Genomic DNA, 20,875 nt, shown 5'->3' on the forward strand with positions numbered 1-20,875 from the left:
ACCTCAACAAAGCAGGGAAAAAGACATGGAATGCGAATTGCTGCTCCACCAGCTAGCATCAAGTGAAGTTACAGCCTGACCAGTTAATTCATGCACAATTGTTAATGATTAGGAGCAGTCTCTCAGGTTACCTACTCATTCGAGACTGTCCCCACTGACCCTTCCAGCCCTTTCATTTTCTAAGCTCCTTAAGGAAATTGTCTTGCATGTAGTTTTAATTTTCCTAGTGAGTGAGCAAATTAAAGTGTTCTGCAAGAAACACTTTAATCTTTGGGGTTGGCAAGTCCTAGATACACAACTCGGACAGGCTCACGGGCCTGTGTGATAAAAGGGGACTTTATTGGCTGAAGAACGGGGGTCCAGGAACAGGCTTCCTGCTCCAGCACTCGGCGTGCTGCCCTCAACGTGCTGGAGCCTGCCCTGCTCCATCAGTCATGCTCAGCTTTCCCTTGCTGGCTTCGTTCTCAGGCAGGCTGGTCCTGGGCACCGGCTTGGAGAGCCCCAGTAGCTCCACACTGTCGTCTCATCACTCAGCACCCCGCAGAAAGGGAGCTCTGCCTTTCCAGCACTTCAGGAACAGTCTCTGGATGGTCTCCCTGGGTCCCAAGCTTGGGGATGGAATTTGACTGTCCAGGCCCATGTTGAGCTGCCCCTGAAGCCAGGGGACATTCCAGACCAAAAAGAGAGGAAGAGTGTCCCCCAGAGTAGAATTGAGGTGCTATTAACAGAAAGAGAGCATGAGACAACAGTACTGCGCTTGAGTGGGGAACGCTCATAAAGTGCCTATATGTCATATGTCATTTTCACTTGGATTTTTTTTAACCTCACAGCAACCTGATGAAATCTGTAAAATCAGGCGTGATTAGATCACTGTTTTACAGCTAAAGAAGCTGGCTTACAGAGATTTAAAAGTGGCTCTAAATGACACAGTGGCAGACCTAAATCTCAAGTCTGAGAGTTCTACTTCAAGACCTGCTGCTCCCCTCAATACAAAGTCCTTCATTAGGCTACTTTAATTATCATTGCTGTAATCAATTTTGGAGAAAGCAGACCGACAGAGCAGCTGTCTGCTGGGACCTGGAACTGGTTCCTGTACAGCGAAGCCTTGTTGTGATTGTGTCTGCTGTAGAATGATTTGACCTTCTGGGTCATTGCCCACACATCAGGCGTATCCATGTCCTTAGGATGGGCTGATAGCTGTGGAGCCTGTGGACAGAGCAACAAAGAGAGCACTTTTACTTAGACACCAAAACAAAAGCCTTGTCATTCTTGTTCTATGCTAGTAGTAAATATCAACATATAAAAATTTAAAACTGCAACTAAAAGAAGAAAATAAAAATAACCTGTAATCCAGTCATTCAGAATCAGTGAATGTTAACGTTTTGGACTATCTCTTTCTGGACTTTTTTTTGAGACAGTCTCACTCTTTGCCCAGACTGGAGTGCAGTGGTGTGATCTTGGCTCACTGCAACCTCCGCTGCCTGGGTTCAAGCGATTCTTAGTCTCCTGAGTAGCTGAGATTACAGGCGTGTGCCCCTACGCCCAGCTAATTTTTGTATTTCTTTTTTTTTTTTTTTTTTTTTGAGACGGAGTCTTGCTCTGTCGACCAGGCTGAAGTGCACTGGTGCAATCTCAGCTCACTGCAATCTCTGTCTCCCGGATTCAAGCAATTCTCCTGCCTCAGCCTCCTGAGAACTGGGGCTGCAGGCAGGTGCCACCACCCCCGGCTAATTTTTGTATTTTCAGTAGAGACGGGGTTTTGTCATGTTGGCCAGGCTCGTCTTGAACTCCAAACCTCAGGAGATCCACCTGCCTTGGTCTCCCAAAGTGCTGGGATTACAGGCGTGAGCCATTGCACCCAGCTCTTTCTGGACTTTTTTTTTTCCTTTATAGTACATATATAAAAATATACTTTTATAAAAAATGGACAATAGTGGACACTGTGGTGTACACATCTTGCTGTTTCACTTAGAAACCTCTTTCCAAGCCAGCACACACAGCTCTGCAGCCTGTTCAAGGCTGCCATGGTCTCCCAGTATAAGGCGGGTCTGTCATTTCTTTGGGCAGTCCCCTGCAGTGTGGGTGCTGGACCCCAGTCTTCTGTTACATGGACTGTGCCATGATGGGGATCTATAAAGCCACATGACTGTGAGCGTCCCTAATCGTCTCCTTAGGGTACCTTTCCAGAAGTGAGATTGTTGGTTCAGAATATTTGTCTTTAAAGCTTCTCATTCCTGTGACTCAGTAGCCCTCCAGAAATGTGGCCTGCTTTCCTTCCCATCCCGCACCCTTCCAATACAAGGCATGAATGACCTTGAATGTATACATATACTTGTCAGGTTGGTAGTCCAAAGACTTTGGCATTTTGCAGTTTACTTTATATTCCTTTGATGACTATTGAAGTTGACTATCAAAAAGTAGTTTTAAGCCAGGTATGGTGGCTTACGCCTGTAATTCCAGCACTTTGGGAGGCTGAGGTGGGTGGATCACCTGAGGTCAGGAGTTTGAGACCAGCTTGGCCAACATGGTGAAACCCCGTCTCTACCAAAAATACAAAAATTAGCTGGGGGTGGTGGTGGGTGCCTGTAATCCCAGCTACTCGGGAGGCCGAAGCAGGAGAATTGCTTGAACCCAGGAGACAGAGGCTGCAGTAAGCCCAGATCACACCGCTGCACTGCAGCCTGGACAGCAGAACAAGACTGTCTCAAATAAAAAAAGTAGTTTTAAGTTATACTAAAACGTCTTCCCTTGCACCTCTGTTTTAGACATTTATTTTTAATTTTGAGTGTTTTTGTATTAACACTCAGTTGGATAACTGGCTTGAGAGTTGTAGTGAGGGGACAATTTTCAGTGACTTGACATTAACTTAAAGGGACATTTAAAGTGATCTTTCAAGGGCTCTGGCCCTTATGCCTGTTTTAATTCTGTCTCTTGAATAGAAGAATCAGTTCATTGATAGTTCAGCCTGTGCTGAAGTTCATCCCTGGGATTATGGCTGCCCTGAGAGACAGAAGAAAAGTCCAGAGTGACTTCGATAAACTGGGGAAAGAAACCTATACAGAACTGTGATGAAATATAGGAGGGAAAAATGATCTATTTAGGGAACAAAGCCAGCACCATAATGAGTTTAAAAGAAAGGGGAGAAATAAGGCCTGGGGGATCCAGGCCTGGGGCTTCATCAGGGTGAGCTGGAGCTGCATCTGAGCCAGCACTGACCCATCACAGGGGGCGCGGGAGAGCTCAGCTTACCAGCTGTGATAAATGACAGTAGTGCCACTGGAGTGGAGAAACCCCTTTACATTTTGCATCAGTTAGTCTCAAGTTAGTGAATCTTGTTCAGTTTTCAATAGTTCATTCAGCAAATATTTATTGTGTACCCTCTGTGCTGATTTTGTAACACTCTTTTGTTGTTGTTGTTGTTGTTGTTGTTGAGAGGGAGTCTCGCTCTGTCGCCCAGGATGGAGTGCAGTGGCGTGATCTCGGCTCACTGCAAGCCCCGCCTCCTGGGTTCACACCGTTCTCCTGCCTCAGCCTCCCGAGTAGCTGGGACTACAGGCACCCACCACCACGCCCAGCTAATTTTTTTTTGTATTTTTAGTAGAGACGGGGTTTCACCGTGTTAGCCAGGATTGTCTCCATCTCCTGACCTCGTTATCCACCCACCGCAGCCTCCCAAAGTGCTGGGATTACAGGCGTGAGCCACCGCGCCCGGCTATAATACTCTTAAAACTGTGGTGAGGCTGGGCACGGTGGCCCACACCCGTAATCCCAACAATTTGGGAGGCCAAGACGGGTGGATCACCTGAGGTCAGGAGTTCAAGACCAGCCTGACCAACATGGTGAAACCCCATCTCTACTAAAATACAAAAATTAGCCAGATGTGGTTGCGGGCACTTTAATCCCAGCTACTCGGGAGGCTGAGGCAGGCGAATCGCCTGAACCCAGGAGGTGGAGGTTGCAGTGAGCTGAGATCACGCCATTGCACTCCATCCTGGGCAATAGACTAAGACTCCATCTCAAAACAAACAAACTAAAAACACTGGGGTGAATCCAGAGTTTTCACAAGAGAAGGATGAAAACAGGAAGGTTGAGAATAAAGAATCATTACAGTTGTTTAGCCCCAGGAAAAGAGGCTAGGTTTAGGGGCAACTAAGACACTATGTACATTGTTTGCTCTGAAGGCGATGCTAGCAGGTGCTGCTTACTTACCAGATGAAACAGAGACGGACTTGAGTTGTAAAGGAACCATCACAGCTGGGTTTAGGCAAATGGGGGTGTAGGGGTAAGTCAATAACACAGAAATGCCTCTCTAAAGAGACATCTTTAAAGACATCTTCAAAGATCTTGAAGATAATTGCCAGCCCGTCTTCTCTAGACTCGCCAGTGTCTGCCAGAGGGCTGAGGCCTCATCAGGTAGCCTCCTGTGGTCCCTTCCCGTGTTAGGACCCTGACCCTGACCATGGATACACCTGCTGTGAGCTGGGGTGTGTGGATGCTGAGAGGAGCAGAGAACATGGAGTGTGACAGAAGGAAAGTGTGCCTTTTGTGGGCTGGGTGTTTTGCATTCCTGATGCCACTTCATCTTTGTAACAACTGGAGGTATTAGCCTCACATCATGGAGGGGTGGGTGTGTGGCACACAAAGGCAACTGGCCACCCAGAATTCCAGCTTGTGCCTGCAGAACCCTGAAGCTTGGCCTGGGGCTCTTAATGCCAGCCACTCTTGTGATTCAAGCCCAGCTTTAAGGAGGTTGGCTGTGGCCACAAAGGTACGGGCAGACTGGGGAGATGTCATGATTCTGCTTGTCAGCTTGCTCCTGTCCGGCATGCCAAGCCAAGCCCGGGTGCTGGACTAAATGACCAGGATGTGTCAAAAGACACTGGCTTTAACCACACAAGAGTCTAAGAGTCTTACAACTTTACAACTGTGACAAGTCTAGCATTCACAACTTAGAGCAAGCATCCTCCTCTCCTGGGCTCCCTCATCTGGAAAAGGCAAGAGATGGGCCCTTTGCTCTTGCAGGGCCTCTGTCTACCTGTAAAATCCCGAAGTCTGGGATTTGGAGACCCAACTGTTCTGAGGGCTCTGGAGAACATGTGGTTTCTGTTTAGAGCCACCAGAGGGGGCTGTGACTTCACAGTGCCATTCCCAGCAGTTCTGGGAGGGTGGGGAGCCCAGGAGCCTAAGTGTTATCCTGCAATCAATCCAGGAGGTGCTCCAGGGCTCTCCTGTGCAATGAGGGGGTCTGCCCCAGGTGTCTTCCGAGCTGCAACTTAGACATTCCTGGCCTCCCATGCTCCAAGGCCCAGCCCGAGCCTCTCCCTGGAGGGCTTGAGCCTTGGACGACCTTTCTCATCCTTCAGTGCCCCAGCTCTTCCTGAAGACAGGGACAAATCCATGGAGCCAGCCCTTAGACTTCCACGTGTCTCCAGTGTGTCTCCCAGGCGGCTCTGCTTCCTCACACCTGTGTCCAGGTGTGGGGCTCTGGAGGTACACCTTGGTCCCAGACACGCTTTTGGGGTTTGGCTACAAACTAAAAGGGCTTAGTGGAGGGACCCTTCTCCTGAGCCTGAAGTGGATGGGGTAGGAAGGCATTCCCTGGAGCGCTCAGATGATCAGACCCTCCCTCTGGAATCAGAGCTGTCCACGGCAGCAGGGCTGAGGGTGCGGGCGTCAAGGACTTGCCCTGGGTCACTGAGGGCGGGCTGGGAGGGCAGGGAGCCCTGTCGTGTGTCCCCTCTCTCCTCCCTCTCCCCTTGCCTCTCCCCTCTCTTTACGTTCCTCATCTCCATCTCCCTCCTTTTCCTGCTCAGCTTCACTTCTTTGTTTCTCTTCTTCTATTCCCAATTTGATCCTTTTTCATCTCCAAAGTGCCTGCTGAGGCTTCCTCTCCCCTCTCAACGCAGCGAGTCCCTAGAAGCCTGTTCTGTATTCCTTGGACACCTGAGTGGGAAAAGCACCTTCCTCCCTGTCTCTCAAGACTGTCTCACTTGCTTCAGGGCGGTGTGGCTCCTTCCTGCCACGAGGCTCTGTGCTCTCAGCCAGGATAGCCTGCCCTGTCCCTTGCCATGTTTCTATTCCCCTCTTGACAGCTCAAGCATGTTCGCTGGCCTGTAGTGAAAGTCAGTGTCTCAGGCCGGGTGCGGGGCTCTCTCCTGTAAGCCCAGTACTTTGGGAGGCCAAGGCAGGCAGATCACGAGGTCAAGAGATCAAGACCAGCCTGGCCAACAAGGTGAAACCCCGTCTCTACTAAAAACACAAAAAATTAGCTGGGTGTAGTGGCATGTGCCTATAGTCCCAGCTACTCAGGAGGCTGAGACAGGAGAATTGCTTGAACCCGGGAGGTGAAGGTTTCAGTCAGCCAAGATCGTGCCACTGCACTCCAGCCTGGGCGACAGAGCAAGACTCCGTCTCAAAAAAAAAAAAAAAAAAAAAAAAAAGTGTCTCTCACATGTGCACGCTCTCTCTGTTACTCCTTATTTTAAAAAATTTTCAATTTACAGAAAAGTTGCAAGAATAATTCCGCCCACCCCTTGCTCGGATTCCGCCATTATTAATGCTTTGCCACATTTGCTTTATCAGTGTGTATGTGTACATGTATGCATATGGAGACGCAGATCTGTACTTCTTGCTAAACCATTTAATGGTTAAGTTGCAGACATGACACTCCTTTGGTCCAAATACTTCAGTGTGCAATTCTTAGGAACAAAGCATTCTCCTAAAAACCACAGCAGGATGATCAAAATCAGGAAATTAACACTGATACAATATGCTTCTGTAATTACAAACTTTATTCAAACTTTGCCAGTTTTCCCAGTAGTGTCTTTTATAGCAAAAGAAAAAAAGAGCAGGGTTTCATAGTCCACTATCCAGTCCAGAATCATATACTGCATTTAGTCAGCATGTCTCTTTTGTCTCTTTTATTCTGGAAAACCCTCTAGTCTTTCTTTGTCTTTCATGACCTTGACATTGTTGGGGTGTAGGCCAGTTATTTTGTAGATTGCCCCTCAATTTCAGTTTGTCTCAAATTTCCCCATGGTCAGATTCAGGCTCTGCATTTTTGGCAGGCATATTGTGGACGTGATGCTGTATCTTCTTAGTGAATCGTACTGTGGTTCTGCTCTTGGGTAAAGCCTGGCTTCTTCACTCTTTATTCTCAACTCACATTTGGATCCAGTCTCATGGGCCCTCTCCTGGTGCTTTCACACTGCTGGTGTTTGCCTTGCAGCTGCCCACACAGATGCCCCTCACCGCACTGGTTCCTAGTGTGTGCTCCCATCAGGCCTCCCAGTAATTCTGTTTCTGTTTTAGGAGACATTTGTAATACTAAAGTCATATTTACACTTGCCAACAGATGACTAATCCACTCCTGCCCTGCCCTTTTTCCTGGATTTTCTTTGACTTAAAACTCAAGTGCTTAGGCTTTAGTTACATTCAGTATAAAAAAATGAAAAATAAAAACTCAAGTGCTTATCCTGCTCCTCATTCTATGGAGACACTTCCACTTTTCCTGTTATTATTTTACCAGGTAGTAACTCCTTTAATAATAATAATGGCAGGCGGATGGCCAGGTACGGTGGCTTACGCCTATAATCCCAGCACTTTGGAGGGCCAAGGTGGGCGAATCCAACTGAAGTCAGGAGTTTGAGACCAGCCTGGCCAACATGGCAAAACCCCATCTCTACTAAAAATTCAAATTTTTCTTTCTTTTTTTTTTTTTTTGTGTGTGTGAGACAGTCTCACTCTGTCACCCAGGCTGGAGTGCAGTGGTGCAATCTCGGCTCACTGGAACCTCCGCCTCCCGGGTTCAAGCGACTCTCATGCCTCAGCCTCCCGAACAGCTGGGATTACAGGCACCTACCACCACACCTGGCTGATTTTTGTATTTTTAGTAGAGACGAGAGTTCACCATGTTGGCCAGGCTGGTCTTGAACTCCTGACCTCAGGTGATCCACCCCCTTGGCCTCCCAAAGTGCTGGGATTACAGGCGTGAGCCACCATGCCCAGCCATAATACAAAAATTAGCTGGGCTTGGTGGCAGGTGCCTGTAATTCCAGCTTCTCTAGAGGCTGAGGCAGGAGAATTGCTTGAACCTGGGAGGTGGAGGTTGGAGTGAGCCGAGATCACACCACTACACTTCAGCCTGTGCAACAGAGTGAGACTCTTGTCTCAAATAATAATAATAACAACAACAACAATAATAATAGCAGGAGGAGGTGGAGGACTCCCCCCAGTTAACCGAGTGTTTACTCTGCACTGCGGACTGTGCACAGGGTCACCTCACTGAACCCTGACCACAGCCCTGTGTGGTAGGTACTATTTTTATTTTACACTTAAGGAAAAGGAGACACATGGAGGTTAAGCAACATGTCCAAGATCATACAGCTGATAAGCAGTGGAACTGAGACCACACTGTAAAAAGAAAAGGAATAATTTTAGATCTTGAGAGCTGGTAAGGAAGTAGGAAAGGACTGCTGATTCCAAGTGCCAGTGAGCAAGCGTTCAGTGATTTGTCAAGTCACTGGAGTGAGAGGCTGGAAAAAAGCAAGGAGCTCTGGAGAAGATGTAAATTTGGGAGCCTTTAGCATAGAGAAAATAGATGCAGACTGTGGAATAAGCACTGACCAAGGAAGAAGTGTGGAAATGATGAGTCAGAGGCTGACCCTGGAAGGGACTGCATTTTGGGAGGCAGGAGAGGAACTCATAGAGACAGTAAAGAAGTCTGTGTAGTGACGGGAGGGCCTCTTACCCCCTGGAGGCACGGGCCCTGGTTTTTAGGAGGCAGAAGAATTCAACAAACACACGGTGCTCTCCTTTCTACTCTGGGCCAGGCACTATGTTAGGTGCTGGGAATGTAGGGATGAAGAAAATTACTTTGCTTGGCATCAAAAATTTGTAATCTAGTGAATCCTATTTTGTTCTTATTTAAGACAGTAGAGTTGTTTATAATGCCATTGGTGTATAAGACACATTTATCAGAACTATATCCAAAGCTTAAAGTATCAGTGATATGAAGAACCTTAGAAATCGTATATACCATCATCCTCATTCCGCATAAAAACTGAAGCCCAGGCCAGGTGCAGTGGCTCATGCCTGTAATCTTGGACCTTTGGCAGGCCAAGGCAGGAGGATCACTTGAGCCCAGGAGTTCAAGACCAGCCTGGGCAACACAGGGAGACCCCATCTCTACAAATAATAATTTTAAAGAATTAGCCAGGTGTCGGGCACAGTGGCTCACGCCTGTAATACCAGCACTCTGGGGGGCTTTGGTGGGTGGATCATGAGGTCAGGAGTTCAAGACCAGCCTGGCTAACATGGTGAAACCCTGTCTCTACTAAAAATACAAAAATTAGCCGGGCGTGGTGGCGCATGCCTATAGTCCCAGCTACTCGGGAGGCTGAGGCAGGAGAATTGCTTGAACCCGGGAGACAGAGGTTGCAGTGAGCCAAGATCATGCCACTGCACTCCAGCCTGGGTGACAGAGCAAGACTCCATCTCAAAAAAAAAAAAAAAAATAGCCAGGTGTGGTGATGTGTGCCAGTAAGTCCCAGCTACTCAGGAGGCTGAGGCAGGAGAATTGCTTGAGCTCAGGAGTTCGAGATCAGCCTGGGCAGTGTAGAGAGACCCTATCTCTACAAATAATAGAAAAAATTAGCTGGGTGTGGTGGTACATGCCTGTGGTCCCAGCTGCTTGGGAGGCTGAGGTGGGAGGATCACTTGAGTCTCGGAGTTTGAGGCTGTAGTGAGCTGTGATTGCACCACTGCACTCCAGCCTGGGTGACAGAGTGAGACCCTGTCTCAAAAACAAAACAAAACCTGAAGCCCAGAGAAGTTGAGGGACTTACCACTGCGTGTGCAGGTAAGTTAGTGGCTGAGTCCCAGATCATGCTGCCAACAGCGTGACTAATGATGCCTCTCTGAGGAGGCTGTACACAGTTTAGGGAGTTCTGTTGGTGCCCTCTGGAGATGTTGGTGCTGTCTCTGACTTTTGGAAAATCAGCACCAAATTGAGTAGAGGGATTGTTTTAGTCAGCTTGCCCTCCCAGGACCTCCCCACCCCATGAGATTCTGCTGATGGGTGTGTCACCGTCTACCATATTCCTGCCATATCCTAGGCTTCATTGAATCCATCAGCTATTTTAAGTGCATCCTGAAGGTTTCCAATACGCCTTTCCTCTGAACTTCACCATCTCTATTAATGGCTTGGCTACTCCTGCAGCTTCTCCCTGTTGGCCATCCAGCTCACACATCTGATTACTTCTCTTTCAGAGTCATCTCTTGAATCTGCTCTTTTCTCATCATCTCCAGTGTCATCACCGCCATGCATCTCTCCCGAATCACTGCAGCAACTCCCTGACTCTTCTTTGCACTTTTGTTCATCTACTCCTTCATCTAATCTTGTAAATTGCTGTCAGATTAATCTTCCAATAATGAAATATTATGCTTGTAAGTGATTTCATATATTGTATTTCCTAGGCACCCATCTGACTCCTATTCTGTTACTCAGTATTCCTATCAAGTAATCATCCAGCCCATTTCAGTTATGTTTTCATGCATTATATTTTAATTTTGAATAGATCTGGCTGTTATAAAGTTCTTACTTACATTGAGGTAAAATATATTTATTCTTCTATATACTTGTTTTATGGGTGTGATTTCCTCCTGAATCTTTCTGAAGATATTAACAAGAAACTTTCCTGAATTCTCTTTTGTTAACTAGACTAACTCTTCCTAGAGGTCAGTTGCTTTATGGTCCCACCCTTATGCTTCTTCATCAGGCTGGCTTTCTTAAAATGTCTTGTGAATTTTGGTTGTTCTTTCTTTCTTATTTATTTATTTATTTATTTATTTATCTGTAGTGACTTCACTACAGAGTGTGTGCAGTAGGTGGAAGAGGGGGAGGATCTGCTACTCAAAAAGTCTAATTAACAGAAGTGGACTGGATAGAATATTCTAATTATTGATTTAAATACTATAGTGGGCTTTCAGTTGTCACTAGGATTGTTCAGCTTCTAAGTCATACTTTTTATTACAGGGAATCAATTTTTCTTTTTGAAATAATCCTTCTCAGAGCTCTCTCTCTGTGTTCTAATTTTAACCAATTGCTTTCCAGGCTTACTGCACAGTTTCCATCCTGAGATACATTTTCATTACAGTCCTCTCATGTTTCTTGATTTCCCATGTCTTCTTTTTTTGGTTTCTGAAATAACTTACTTAAATCTCTTGGAATCTGTGGATAGTAACACTTTTAAATCTTTGCATATATGAGAATGTCTTTATTTTGCAATCACACTCGAGTAGTCATTTATTTGGGTATAAAATTTCAGGTTCAAAATAAACATCCCTCAGATTTTTCAATGCATTTTTAAATTCTTCCTCTAGGCTACCGATATTAATTAGAAGCTTCATGATAATTTGGCAATCTGTTTCTTGTTCCTTTACAGATAACCTGTTCTTTCTCTGAGAGCTGTTAAGATTTTCTCTTGCTCCTTGTAATTCTAAAATGACATGAGAATGAGGCTAGGTGTGAGTCTTTTACCATTCACCTTGATGATATAAGCTTTCAATGCAAAGATTCATGTTGCCAGCTCTGAAAATTTTTTTTCTTTGTTTCTCTCCATTATTCTCCATTTTATTGGTTCTATCTTTCCAGAAATCATATTAGCTAGGTATTAGATCTCCTACATTGGTTGTCTGTATCTTTTAACTCTTCTCTGTTGTCTTTTCACTTTTGCCCTAGAGGCTTTTCCTGACTTTTTTTTTCCAGCCATTAAAAATTTGAATTTTCAATCTGTTGAATTTTTAAATATCAACTATTGACTTTCAATATCCAAGAAATTTTTCTTATTTAAAGATTAATTGATTTTCTGAGTGGCCTCTTATTTTAGGGATGCAATATTTTTTAATCTTTCTGAGGATACTAATTAGACTTTTAAAAATTACCTTCTGTTCTCTGAATTTTCTGTGTTCTACATCCTCGCTCCCACAGTCGTGCCTCTTCCTAACTCTGGATAAGAAAGCCTGTCTCCTCCCCTGCTATTTTTTCCTGTGTTTATTTTGGCTGAGGGGTTATCTGTTCCTATAATCTCATCTGCTTTCCACGTTCCCAGAAATTTCTCTAAAATGTTTTTATCTTCATTTTGACAGTTAAAATTGTTTTTGTCATTTGATAAAAGTTTTGGAGGAGGAGGTAAATGAATACACTTAGTTCGCTATCTTAAAGTGTTCCCACCACTCTCCTTTCTAAAGAGTATTTTAAAACTACGATATTTATTATTTTGAAACAAAATGGCATCCAATAAAAGTTGCTTCCTAGATACAGCTTCTGATATTTTGAATGAATTTCCAAAAAACTTGTTGTATAACTTTCATACATAGTTATTCGGAAGAGGCCTAGGGTTCATTGAAAAGCCAGAAAACAATCTGATCTCCAGGAAGTCTCCTAACTTCTCTGCTTCAAAATGTAATTCCCAAGAATGGCAGGGAGAATAAAATCCCCTCTACCATTGCCAGCAATGACCCTGAACATTCTGGGAGGCTCTGGAAACCTCTGGGCTTAGCCCCTGGCCTCTCTCTGGCTCTCCCTACATCTTTTTCATTTCCTATCAGGGCCTAAATTACAGAAAAAGAGCACAGTTGAGGAACAATGGTCATAATTGAGGGGTCTCACTTCCTGCAGTGCTGAGAGGGCTCTCAGACCTCCTTCGGGGACTCCATCAAGAAGACTCTTATAACAACTCACTAGAAAAGGAGTAGGGGGACCCTTCCTAGTAGGTTGTTTTGGGATCTTCTTGGTGAAATCCCCAGATGAGGACAAGCAAGCACATTACAAACACAGTGGAGAATATATACCTCAAACTACTCATGGCTCTTTCGGAGCAATATACAAAACTTTCTACATTCCTGTGTTCATTGAGTTTTGGTGATAAATTTGTATTATTTTATCATCATAAAGGAAACAGTGACTAGCCTTGTCCCTGTGTCCCTCCACAGTCTGCTCCCCCGGCCTCACCTCTCACTCCTCTCCATCATGACCTGATGACCCCTTTCCCGTCAGTGTATTGTGGTTCTTTTATGCCATCTGCCCAGTAAATACTGAGTAAAGCAATGAATGATGAAACAAGTGAATGAACTTTTCATCTCTGTCCTTAGATTATGTTTTTCCTGACTTAACTGAGAAGGCAGGTTCCATTGAAGACACCAGCCAGGCTCAAGAGCTGCCAAACCTCCCCTCTCCCTTGCCCAAGATGAATCTGGTTGAGCCTCCCTGGCATATGTCTCCCGGAGAGGAAGAAGAAGAGGAAGAGGAGGAGGGGGAGAAGGAAGAGGTAGAGAAACAAGAGGAGGAGGAAGAGGAGGAGCTGCTCCCTGTGAATGGATCCCAAGAAGAAGCCAAGCCTCAGGTCCGTGACTTTTCTCTCACCAGCAGCAGCCAGACCCCAGGGGCCACCAAAAGCAGGCATGAAGACTCCGGGGACCAGGCCTCATCAGGTGTGGAGGTGGAGAGCAGCATGGGGCCCAGCTTGCTGCCGCCTTCAGTCACCCCAACTACAGTGACTCTGGGGGACCAGGACTCCACCAGCCAATTGCTGCCAGCTGGAGGGCTTGGGGTAGAGTTCGAGGCTCCTCAGGAAGCAAGCGAGGAAGCCACTGTGGGAGCAGCTGGTTTGTCTGGCCAGCATGAGGAGGTGCCGGCCTTGCCTTCATTCCCTCAAACCGCAGCTCCCAGTGGGGCCGAGCACCCAGATGAAGATCCCCTTGGCTCTAGAACCTCAGCCTCTTTCCCACTGGCCCCTGGAGACATGGAACTGACACCTTCCTCTGCTACCTTGGGACAAGAAGATCTCAACCAGCAGCTCCTAGAAGGGCAGGCAGCTGAAGCTCAATCCAGAATACCCTGGGATTCTACGCAGGTAAAGTGAGAGGCATGTGGGCCACCACCCTGCACCTTCTTCACAGAGCCTGGCCATCCCCACGGCTGGTGTGGCATGGGGGCAGGATCTGCCAGGTTGAGGAGGGAGGCCCTTTCCACAGCACGTAGAACACTATGAAACTTATGGGGATGCAAACCTCAGGGCCAACAATGGGTGTTCTCCCCACACTTCTGTGCAAAGGCCTTTGGAGAAGCTTGGTGGCCTGGCCTGGGTTTCATTTGTTCATGTGTTACCATTGCCACCCTTAGACTTCTTTTTTTTTTTTTCCCGAGATGGAGTCTCACTCTGTTGCCCAGGCTGGAGTGAAGTGGGCATGATCTCGGTTCACTGCAACCTCTACCTCCCAGGTTCAAGCAATTCTCGTACCTCAGCCCCCTGAGTAGCTGGGATTACAGGCATGTGCCACCATGCCTGGCTAATTTTTGTATTTTTAATGGAGACAGGGTTTCACCATGTTGGCCAGGCTGGTCGGGAACTCCTGACTTCAAGTGATCCACCCGCTGTGGCCTCCTAAAGTGCTGGGATTACAGGCATTAGCTACCGCGCCCAGCCTACACTTAGACTTCGGCACTGATTCTACCAGCAGCTAGAGCTGGTGGCTGACCTGTGCTTTCCCCATCCCATCTCACCACCCTCCTCCTCCTCACCAACACCCATGTGCACAGCAGGCACAAGTCAGTGTTCACACCCACTGACACCGCAAGGAAAAGAAAGGAGCCCCAGAATATTAACGATAAACTTGCCCTTGAAAGCCAGCATGTGGGGCAAGCTCTCTGCAGCCTGGCCCCTTTGATATAGTCCCCTACTTCCTGGGAATAATGCCTGGCCTCCTCCTCTCACTCAACATATTCCCTGCTTGGTCCCCAAAGACTTTCGAGTTTGTACTCCTTGGCATGGTGCCTTACAGAGGCTGTCAGCAGCCCCCTCGCTATAATACGCCTCCACTGGCCTCCACCTTCCAGCTTCCCAAAAGGCCTCCGACTAGGGCTCTCTCCCTGTCCCTTTCCTATGCCTTCGTAACTGTCACCCTGCTTTCTGTCTCCTCCCACAGGTGATCTGCAAGGACTGGAGCAATCTGGCTGGGAAAAACTACATCATTCTGAACATGACAGAGAACATAGATTGTGTGAGTGCCAAGCCAGGCTCCGAACCACAGGGAAAGGCTGCAGGCAGTGGACAGGGTGGGGCAGAGGGCGGGCTGGGGGGACAAGCAGTGCACGGGAGGAGGCTTAGTCCTTCAGTTGGTGGCCCTGGGATATACCAGCAGCCATCAGCATTACACACAGAGTGCTTTCGTATTTTAAAATGTCCAAAGGCTCTTTGGTTCTTGCTTCCCTCTCTTTTTAATTTAAATGAATACTTTGTTCATGTGTGCACCATCTTACCCCTCCGGTGATATTGAAACCTTTCTGTCTTTTTTAGAGTTGTTTTCTCCCTGTATAGGTTGCTTTTCTCTGTTTTGGGTCTCAGCCTTTTCATATATATACATGCTCTCCACACATGTCTGGTGGAGTTTGTTCACAGCTCTCTCTATCAAAAAACTGGCTGGAAGCTTTGAGCATGGCGCTAGGGTTGTCAGCCATGGCTTCTCATGAGAGTGGTCTGGCTGGGCCGTATCACTTAGAAATTTGCAATGGCAGCATTGTTAGATCCTTCCTCCTGAGGTGATTAGAGTCTTTTTGAAAAGGGAACTTCTGTTCTGTTGCAAGTATAACAAGTTGGTTGTCAGTGTTCTGGGAGCTGGGGTGGAGAGAGAGGGCTGGGTGTTTCAGTGTTACAAATATGTATCCATAAATATCAATATTCATGTACTGTCTCTTCCTGTTTGCAGAGTGACCTTCTCCCTCCCCAAAACACACACTTGTGTCTGATGCCCTCTAGGTCAGAGACCCTCTGTTTTATCTTTTTTAAAGAATAAACTTCCAGTCTTCTGTCAGGGAGAAGGGACATTTCTTGGCTGTGCAGCACTGCGGGAAGAACGAGGGACCCAGTCGTTTCTTAAGCAAACTTTCGACCAGCTCATATTTTTAGTAGCATTTTCATCCAAAGGTAACCAGGGCCCCTATTCCGGGGCATCTGGGGAGTGTCAATCAGTATGCATCTGACTGCTTCTCAGCTTTCCTCATTTTGGCTTAGGGTTTGGCTCTTTAGAGTTTGCTAAATTAGGAAATTCTAACTCACCATCTGCTTCCAGTGTCTAGATTTTGTTGCTCTTGTCTCCTCTTCTGTTTTGCTTTGTCTCACTGGTTTTAGGCCTTAAATTCTTTACTCTTGTTAGTGGGCCTGGGCAAGACTGAAGGGACATGCATGCGTTGAATCCAAAAGTCCCCAGCAAGGTTGGTTTCCCTCACCATCACTATACTGATGGATCTTCACCTAAGTGATGTGTGTTTTCATCCATTGCAGTTATTATTTTTATTGATGCTCAATACCTCATCTTTGGCCAGGGAAAGCCTCTTTGAGTTGGCCTCTGAGTCCTTTTGACCAATCTATTAAGTGTCTGATTGCCTCCTTGCTTTCTGGTATAATAAAACATTCCAGGCTCACCTTCCTCCGCTAGACATGGAGCCCTCATGCCCTTCATTGGGAAATGGTACATAAAGACCACAGATGGGTACTTGGGACCCTTGAACTTTTGGTGCGCATACTTGAACAATACAGCCTCAAGTTCATATCTTTTTTCCAATCAATACCTAGATATTAGGCATTAGCTACCGTGGACAGCTGCATGGATAAATAATATGTGGATTTTATTCTGTTTTCCCTGTTTTTGTCTTCTGTATTATTCTAATATGTGACCTCCACTCAATTAGTCATCATTATTTTTTATGGTAGTTTTTTTTATTGTAGTAAAGAACATAAAATTTTCCACTTCACCCTTTGTAAATATAAGTTCAGTTGTGTTAAGTATATGCACATTGTTGTGGAACAGAGCCCCAGAACTTTTTCATTTTCAAAGCTGAAACTCTGTACCCATTAAATGACTACCTGTTCCCCAGTCCCGGCACCCACTATTCTCCTTTTGGTTTCTATGAATGGGACTACTCTGGATACCTAATAGAAGTGGAATTAGACAGCATTTGTCATTTTTACATCTGGCTCATTTCACTTAGCATAATGTCCTCAGGGTTCATCCATTTGGTAGCATGTGGCAGAAATTTCTTTTTTTTTAAGGCTGAAAAATATTCCATTGTATGTATATACCACATATTATTTATCCATGCAGCTGTCCACGGACACTTGGGTTGCTTCCATCTTTTGGCTGTTGTGAATAGTGCTGCTGGGAACGTGCTGTGCAAATATATCTTCAGGACTCTGTTTTTAATTATTTTGGGTATATACCCAGAAGTGGGGTTGCTGGATCATATGGTAATTCTATTTTTAATTTTTTTGAGGAATCTCCATACTGTTTATCGCTATGACTATACCATTTTACATTTTCGCCAGCACTAGGGTTCCAATGTTTCCACATCCTCATAAACACTTGTTCTTTTCTGTTTTTTTTTTTTAAACAGTGGGCATCCTGAGAGAAGTGAGGTATTTGGTTGGTGCAAAGGTAATTGCGGTTTTTGCCATTGAAAGTAATGACAAAACCCGCAATTACCTTTGCACCAACCTAAATGGTATCTCATTGTGGTTTTGATTTGCATTTTCCCTGATGATTGGTGATGTTGAGCATTAGTCATTATTATTAACAGTCAATGCTTACTATATTTTATCAACATACTTATTAGTTTCTTTGTCAGATTCACTTGTTAGAATTTTTTCAAACCATTTGAGAAAAAGTTGAAGACATTATTTCCTTTTGCCCCTACCCCCAAATACATTAGTTTGTATTTCCTCAGAACAAGAATATTCTTTCAGATAACCACAATGCAATGGTCAAAATCAGGAATTAGCACTGCTACAAAACTATTATCTGATTACCTACCTTATTTCAATTTCACCATGGTTCCAATAATGTCCTTTATAGCCTTCTTCCCTCCCAGTCCAGGATATAATCCATGGTCATGCATCACATTATTTGTCTTGTCTCTTTAGTCTCCTTTAATCTGGAATAGTTCCTCTGCCTTTCTTTGCATTTAATGACCTTGACTTATTTGAAAAATGATAGGAATAAATGTGCATAAAAAACGATGGGCTATACAGAGACTACACATTCAGAAAAAGACAGGGAGAAAAGTGCTGGCAGTCTCTTGTGGAAAGTTTTACACGATAGAACTACAGGAGTTCCAGGAGTTCAGCCCTCAAGATCTAGAGAAAGTGATGCAGACTCAGTGGCTTCTATTTTACCTAGATGTCACAGGTAACACAGAAGAAACTGGAAAGAAGTCTAAGAAGGAAACGTATGAGAGGAGGAAGAAAGATAAATCAGTAAATCCAGAGGTGTTGTTTTTGAGTCCTAGAAGGCAAAAGAAATCCTTACTGTAGAGATGCAAGGATCTGATCCTTTGTCTAGCACAGCAGAGAGAAGTGCTAGAGGACAGGACAAGGAGGAGAAATATGTGGATCATCCTTTAGTGAAAATCCTGAAAGAGAGCTTCCATGCAAAGTGCTGGATCATCAAGATCTGGATAAAGAAGCAGCGCTGACACAGAGTGATGAGGCGCCAGTCCTTTGCCTGAGGCTGCAGAGTTTCTCAGTGCATGCCACACACATGCTTACAAGATGTTCCAGGCTGCACGGGACTTTCCTTGCCCCAGCCCCCAATTTAGCCATTTCTGCAAGGAGCCCTGCTTCCTTTTAATGAGGAAAAGTATTTAGAAACCAAGATCTGGGCCCCAGGTGTGCTCATGGCTACTGGGGTGTCTCTACTTCTAGGCCCTTCTAGAAGAACTGAGCAATGTGGATCTTTATTTCTGTCTCTCTCTAGGGCATAGATATACATATATCATGTATAATGCATGTACACATATTAAAAGTATGAATTCAATATTTCTAATTCTAATCCATCACCACTGGATGATGTCCTTCTGTGCTTACTGCTACAAACTTTAGATCTGTAGTCCATCTGGAATTAGTTTTGGTAAATGATGTCAGGTATGAATCAAGGAACTTTTTTTGTTTTCCATGGGATATCCAGTTGTCCCAGCACCTGTGACTGAATAAGTACTTTACTTATTCACAGTAAGGTAGGGTGTCAGGACCATTGCCCATGTTTTTAAATAGGGAAACTGAGGCTCAGAGAGGTACTTTTTTTTTTTTTTTTGCTCACATCACAGCTGACAAATGGCAGAAGCAGGATTTGAACCAATGTATTTATTTATTTTTGTCACCCAGGCTGGAGTACAGTGGCACAATGTCAGCTTACTGCAGCCTCAACCACCCAGGCTCAAGTGATCCTCCCACCTCAGCCTCCCAAGTAGCTGGGACCACAGATGTGCACCACCACGCTTCATTAATTTTTTTGCATTTTTTGTAGAGACAGGGTTTGCCATGTTGTCTGTGCAGGAGTTGGAACTCCTGGGCCCAAGTGATCCACCTCCCTTGGCCTCCCAAATGTTGGGATTACATGAGCCACTGCACCTGGCCAGAACCCAGATTTATTTGATTCCAAAGTCAGGGCTTTTCCCCCTTGCCATGGACATTCAGTTTTCCTGTCTACATAATAAGTGGTATGAAATCTGCAGTCATCAGATCCTCCCACACTGACATTGTGGGTCTCTGGGCTTAAGCCAGGCAGACATATGTACCCAGGAAAACGTGGGGCGTGCAAACACAGCAGAGCACAGAGCCGCGGCACAGAGGGCAGGCACTTCATGTGGCAGGAGAGTGCTTGTTTTGTAACCAGGGGTCTGTGGGTCATGGTGCATGTACCCTTGCTCTGGCAGGGGTGGGCATGCACCCCCTCTCCCCCCATACTCAATCAGTGAATAAGGTAAGAACCATCACGGAACTAGGGCTTTCCTAGCTGCTCTATGGCCATCTCCAGGTACCCATCTTCTCCCACATTTAAAACTCAGTTGGCTGGCTGTTAGAACAGTGAGTGCCAAGGCTTGAGCCTGAGCCTGGCATTTGACATGGTAACAAAGAACAGAGGCCCAGCACTTCAATCCCCCTGGTAGCCTTTAGGTTGGCATGACAACTACGGAACAGCTCATTAGCCTGGGCTCTAGCAGAAGGGAGATTTGGAGTGGCAGGGGATCCTGCAGGGCTGGCCTGGTGAGATGCCTGTGCCTCCCAGTGGCGCTGGCTCTCAGCTGCATAGCAGGGCACTGTGAGAGAGCTGAGCACCTGGGAGAGGGGTTATCTGCAGCAGGCTGTGGAGGCTATGAGCAGGGAATGTGCAACTGTGCATGTTCAGGAGGGAGAAGGCTGCTGGGGAGGAGCCGGAGCGAGGAGTGGCCACAGGGCCAAAGGAGGGTATCTTCCAAATGGGGCTGGGCAGGGACAAATGGCAGGATGTGAACCAGGAGGCAGGGTTCTGGCCTGTGCCCCAGCCTGGGCTCTTGCCACTCGTTGAGTTTCTGTTTAAGGCCAGGCTCTTGTTTTTGTTTTAAATTGTGGAATTACACGTACACATGGTCAAGAAAACCTCACAATACAAGCGAGTGCACGATGAGAAAAGGTCTCCTTACGCCCCTCCCTCTGTTCCAGCCCAGCTCCAGGGGCTGCAGTTCCCATCTCTGTGTTTGCTCTTCTGGCCTCCACCACCTACACAAGAGCACACAGATGGCTTCCCCACTCACCAGCTTGGGGCTGCATCTCTGCGATGACAGGCGAGAGGAGAGCCGGGTTCTGCCACTTCTGGCCCCTCCCCGATTTTTGGTAGTTACATGGTGCACACCTCTTTTGTCCATCACCAGTCCCACCCGCCCCTGTGTTCATCCCCAGCACCATGCACTTGAGCACTAAGCACAGGGAGCAGTTCTCCCATAGGCCTTACCACTCTGTGTACCCAGTCTCTGGGCTTGTCACTGTACATGGCGTGTGTGTGTGTG

At 46.1% G+C, this 20,875-nt stretch overlaps 1 protein-coding gene across 1 annotated transcript in view; it reads left to right on the forward strand.

Annotated features, from left to right (window-relative positions):
• PODXL2 (podocalyxin like 2) overlaps window positions 1-20,875 on the forward strand; it is a 43,425-nt gene that overhangs the window by 17,855 nt on the left and 4,695 nt on the right. The window contains exons 3-4 of the mRNA XM_030802158.1: window positions 13,153-13,913; window positions 14,986-15,060. Coding sequence (XP_030658018.1) covers window positions 13,153-13,913; window positions 14,986-15,060 — 836 coding nt within the window. The remainder of the gene's footprint in view (window positions 1-13,152; window positions 13,914-14,985; window positions 15,061-20,875) is intronic.

This window comes from Nomascus leucogenys, chromosome 21 (genome assembly GCF_006542625.1).
Source record: "Nomascus leucogenys isolate Asia chromosome 21, Asia_NLE_v1, whole genome shotgun sequence".
Taxonomy (NCBI): Eukaryota; Metazoa; Chordata; class Mammalia; order Primates; family Hylobatidae; genus Nomascus; species Nomascus leucogenys.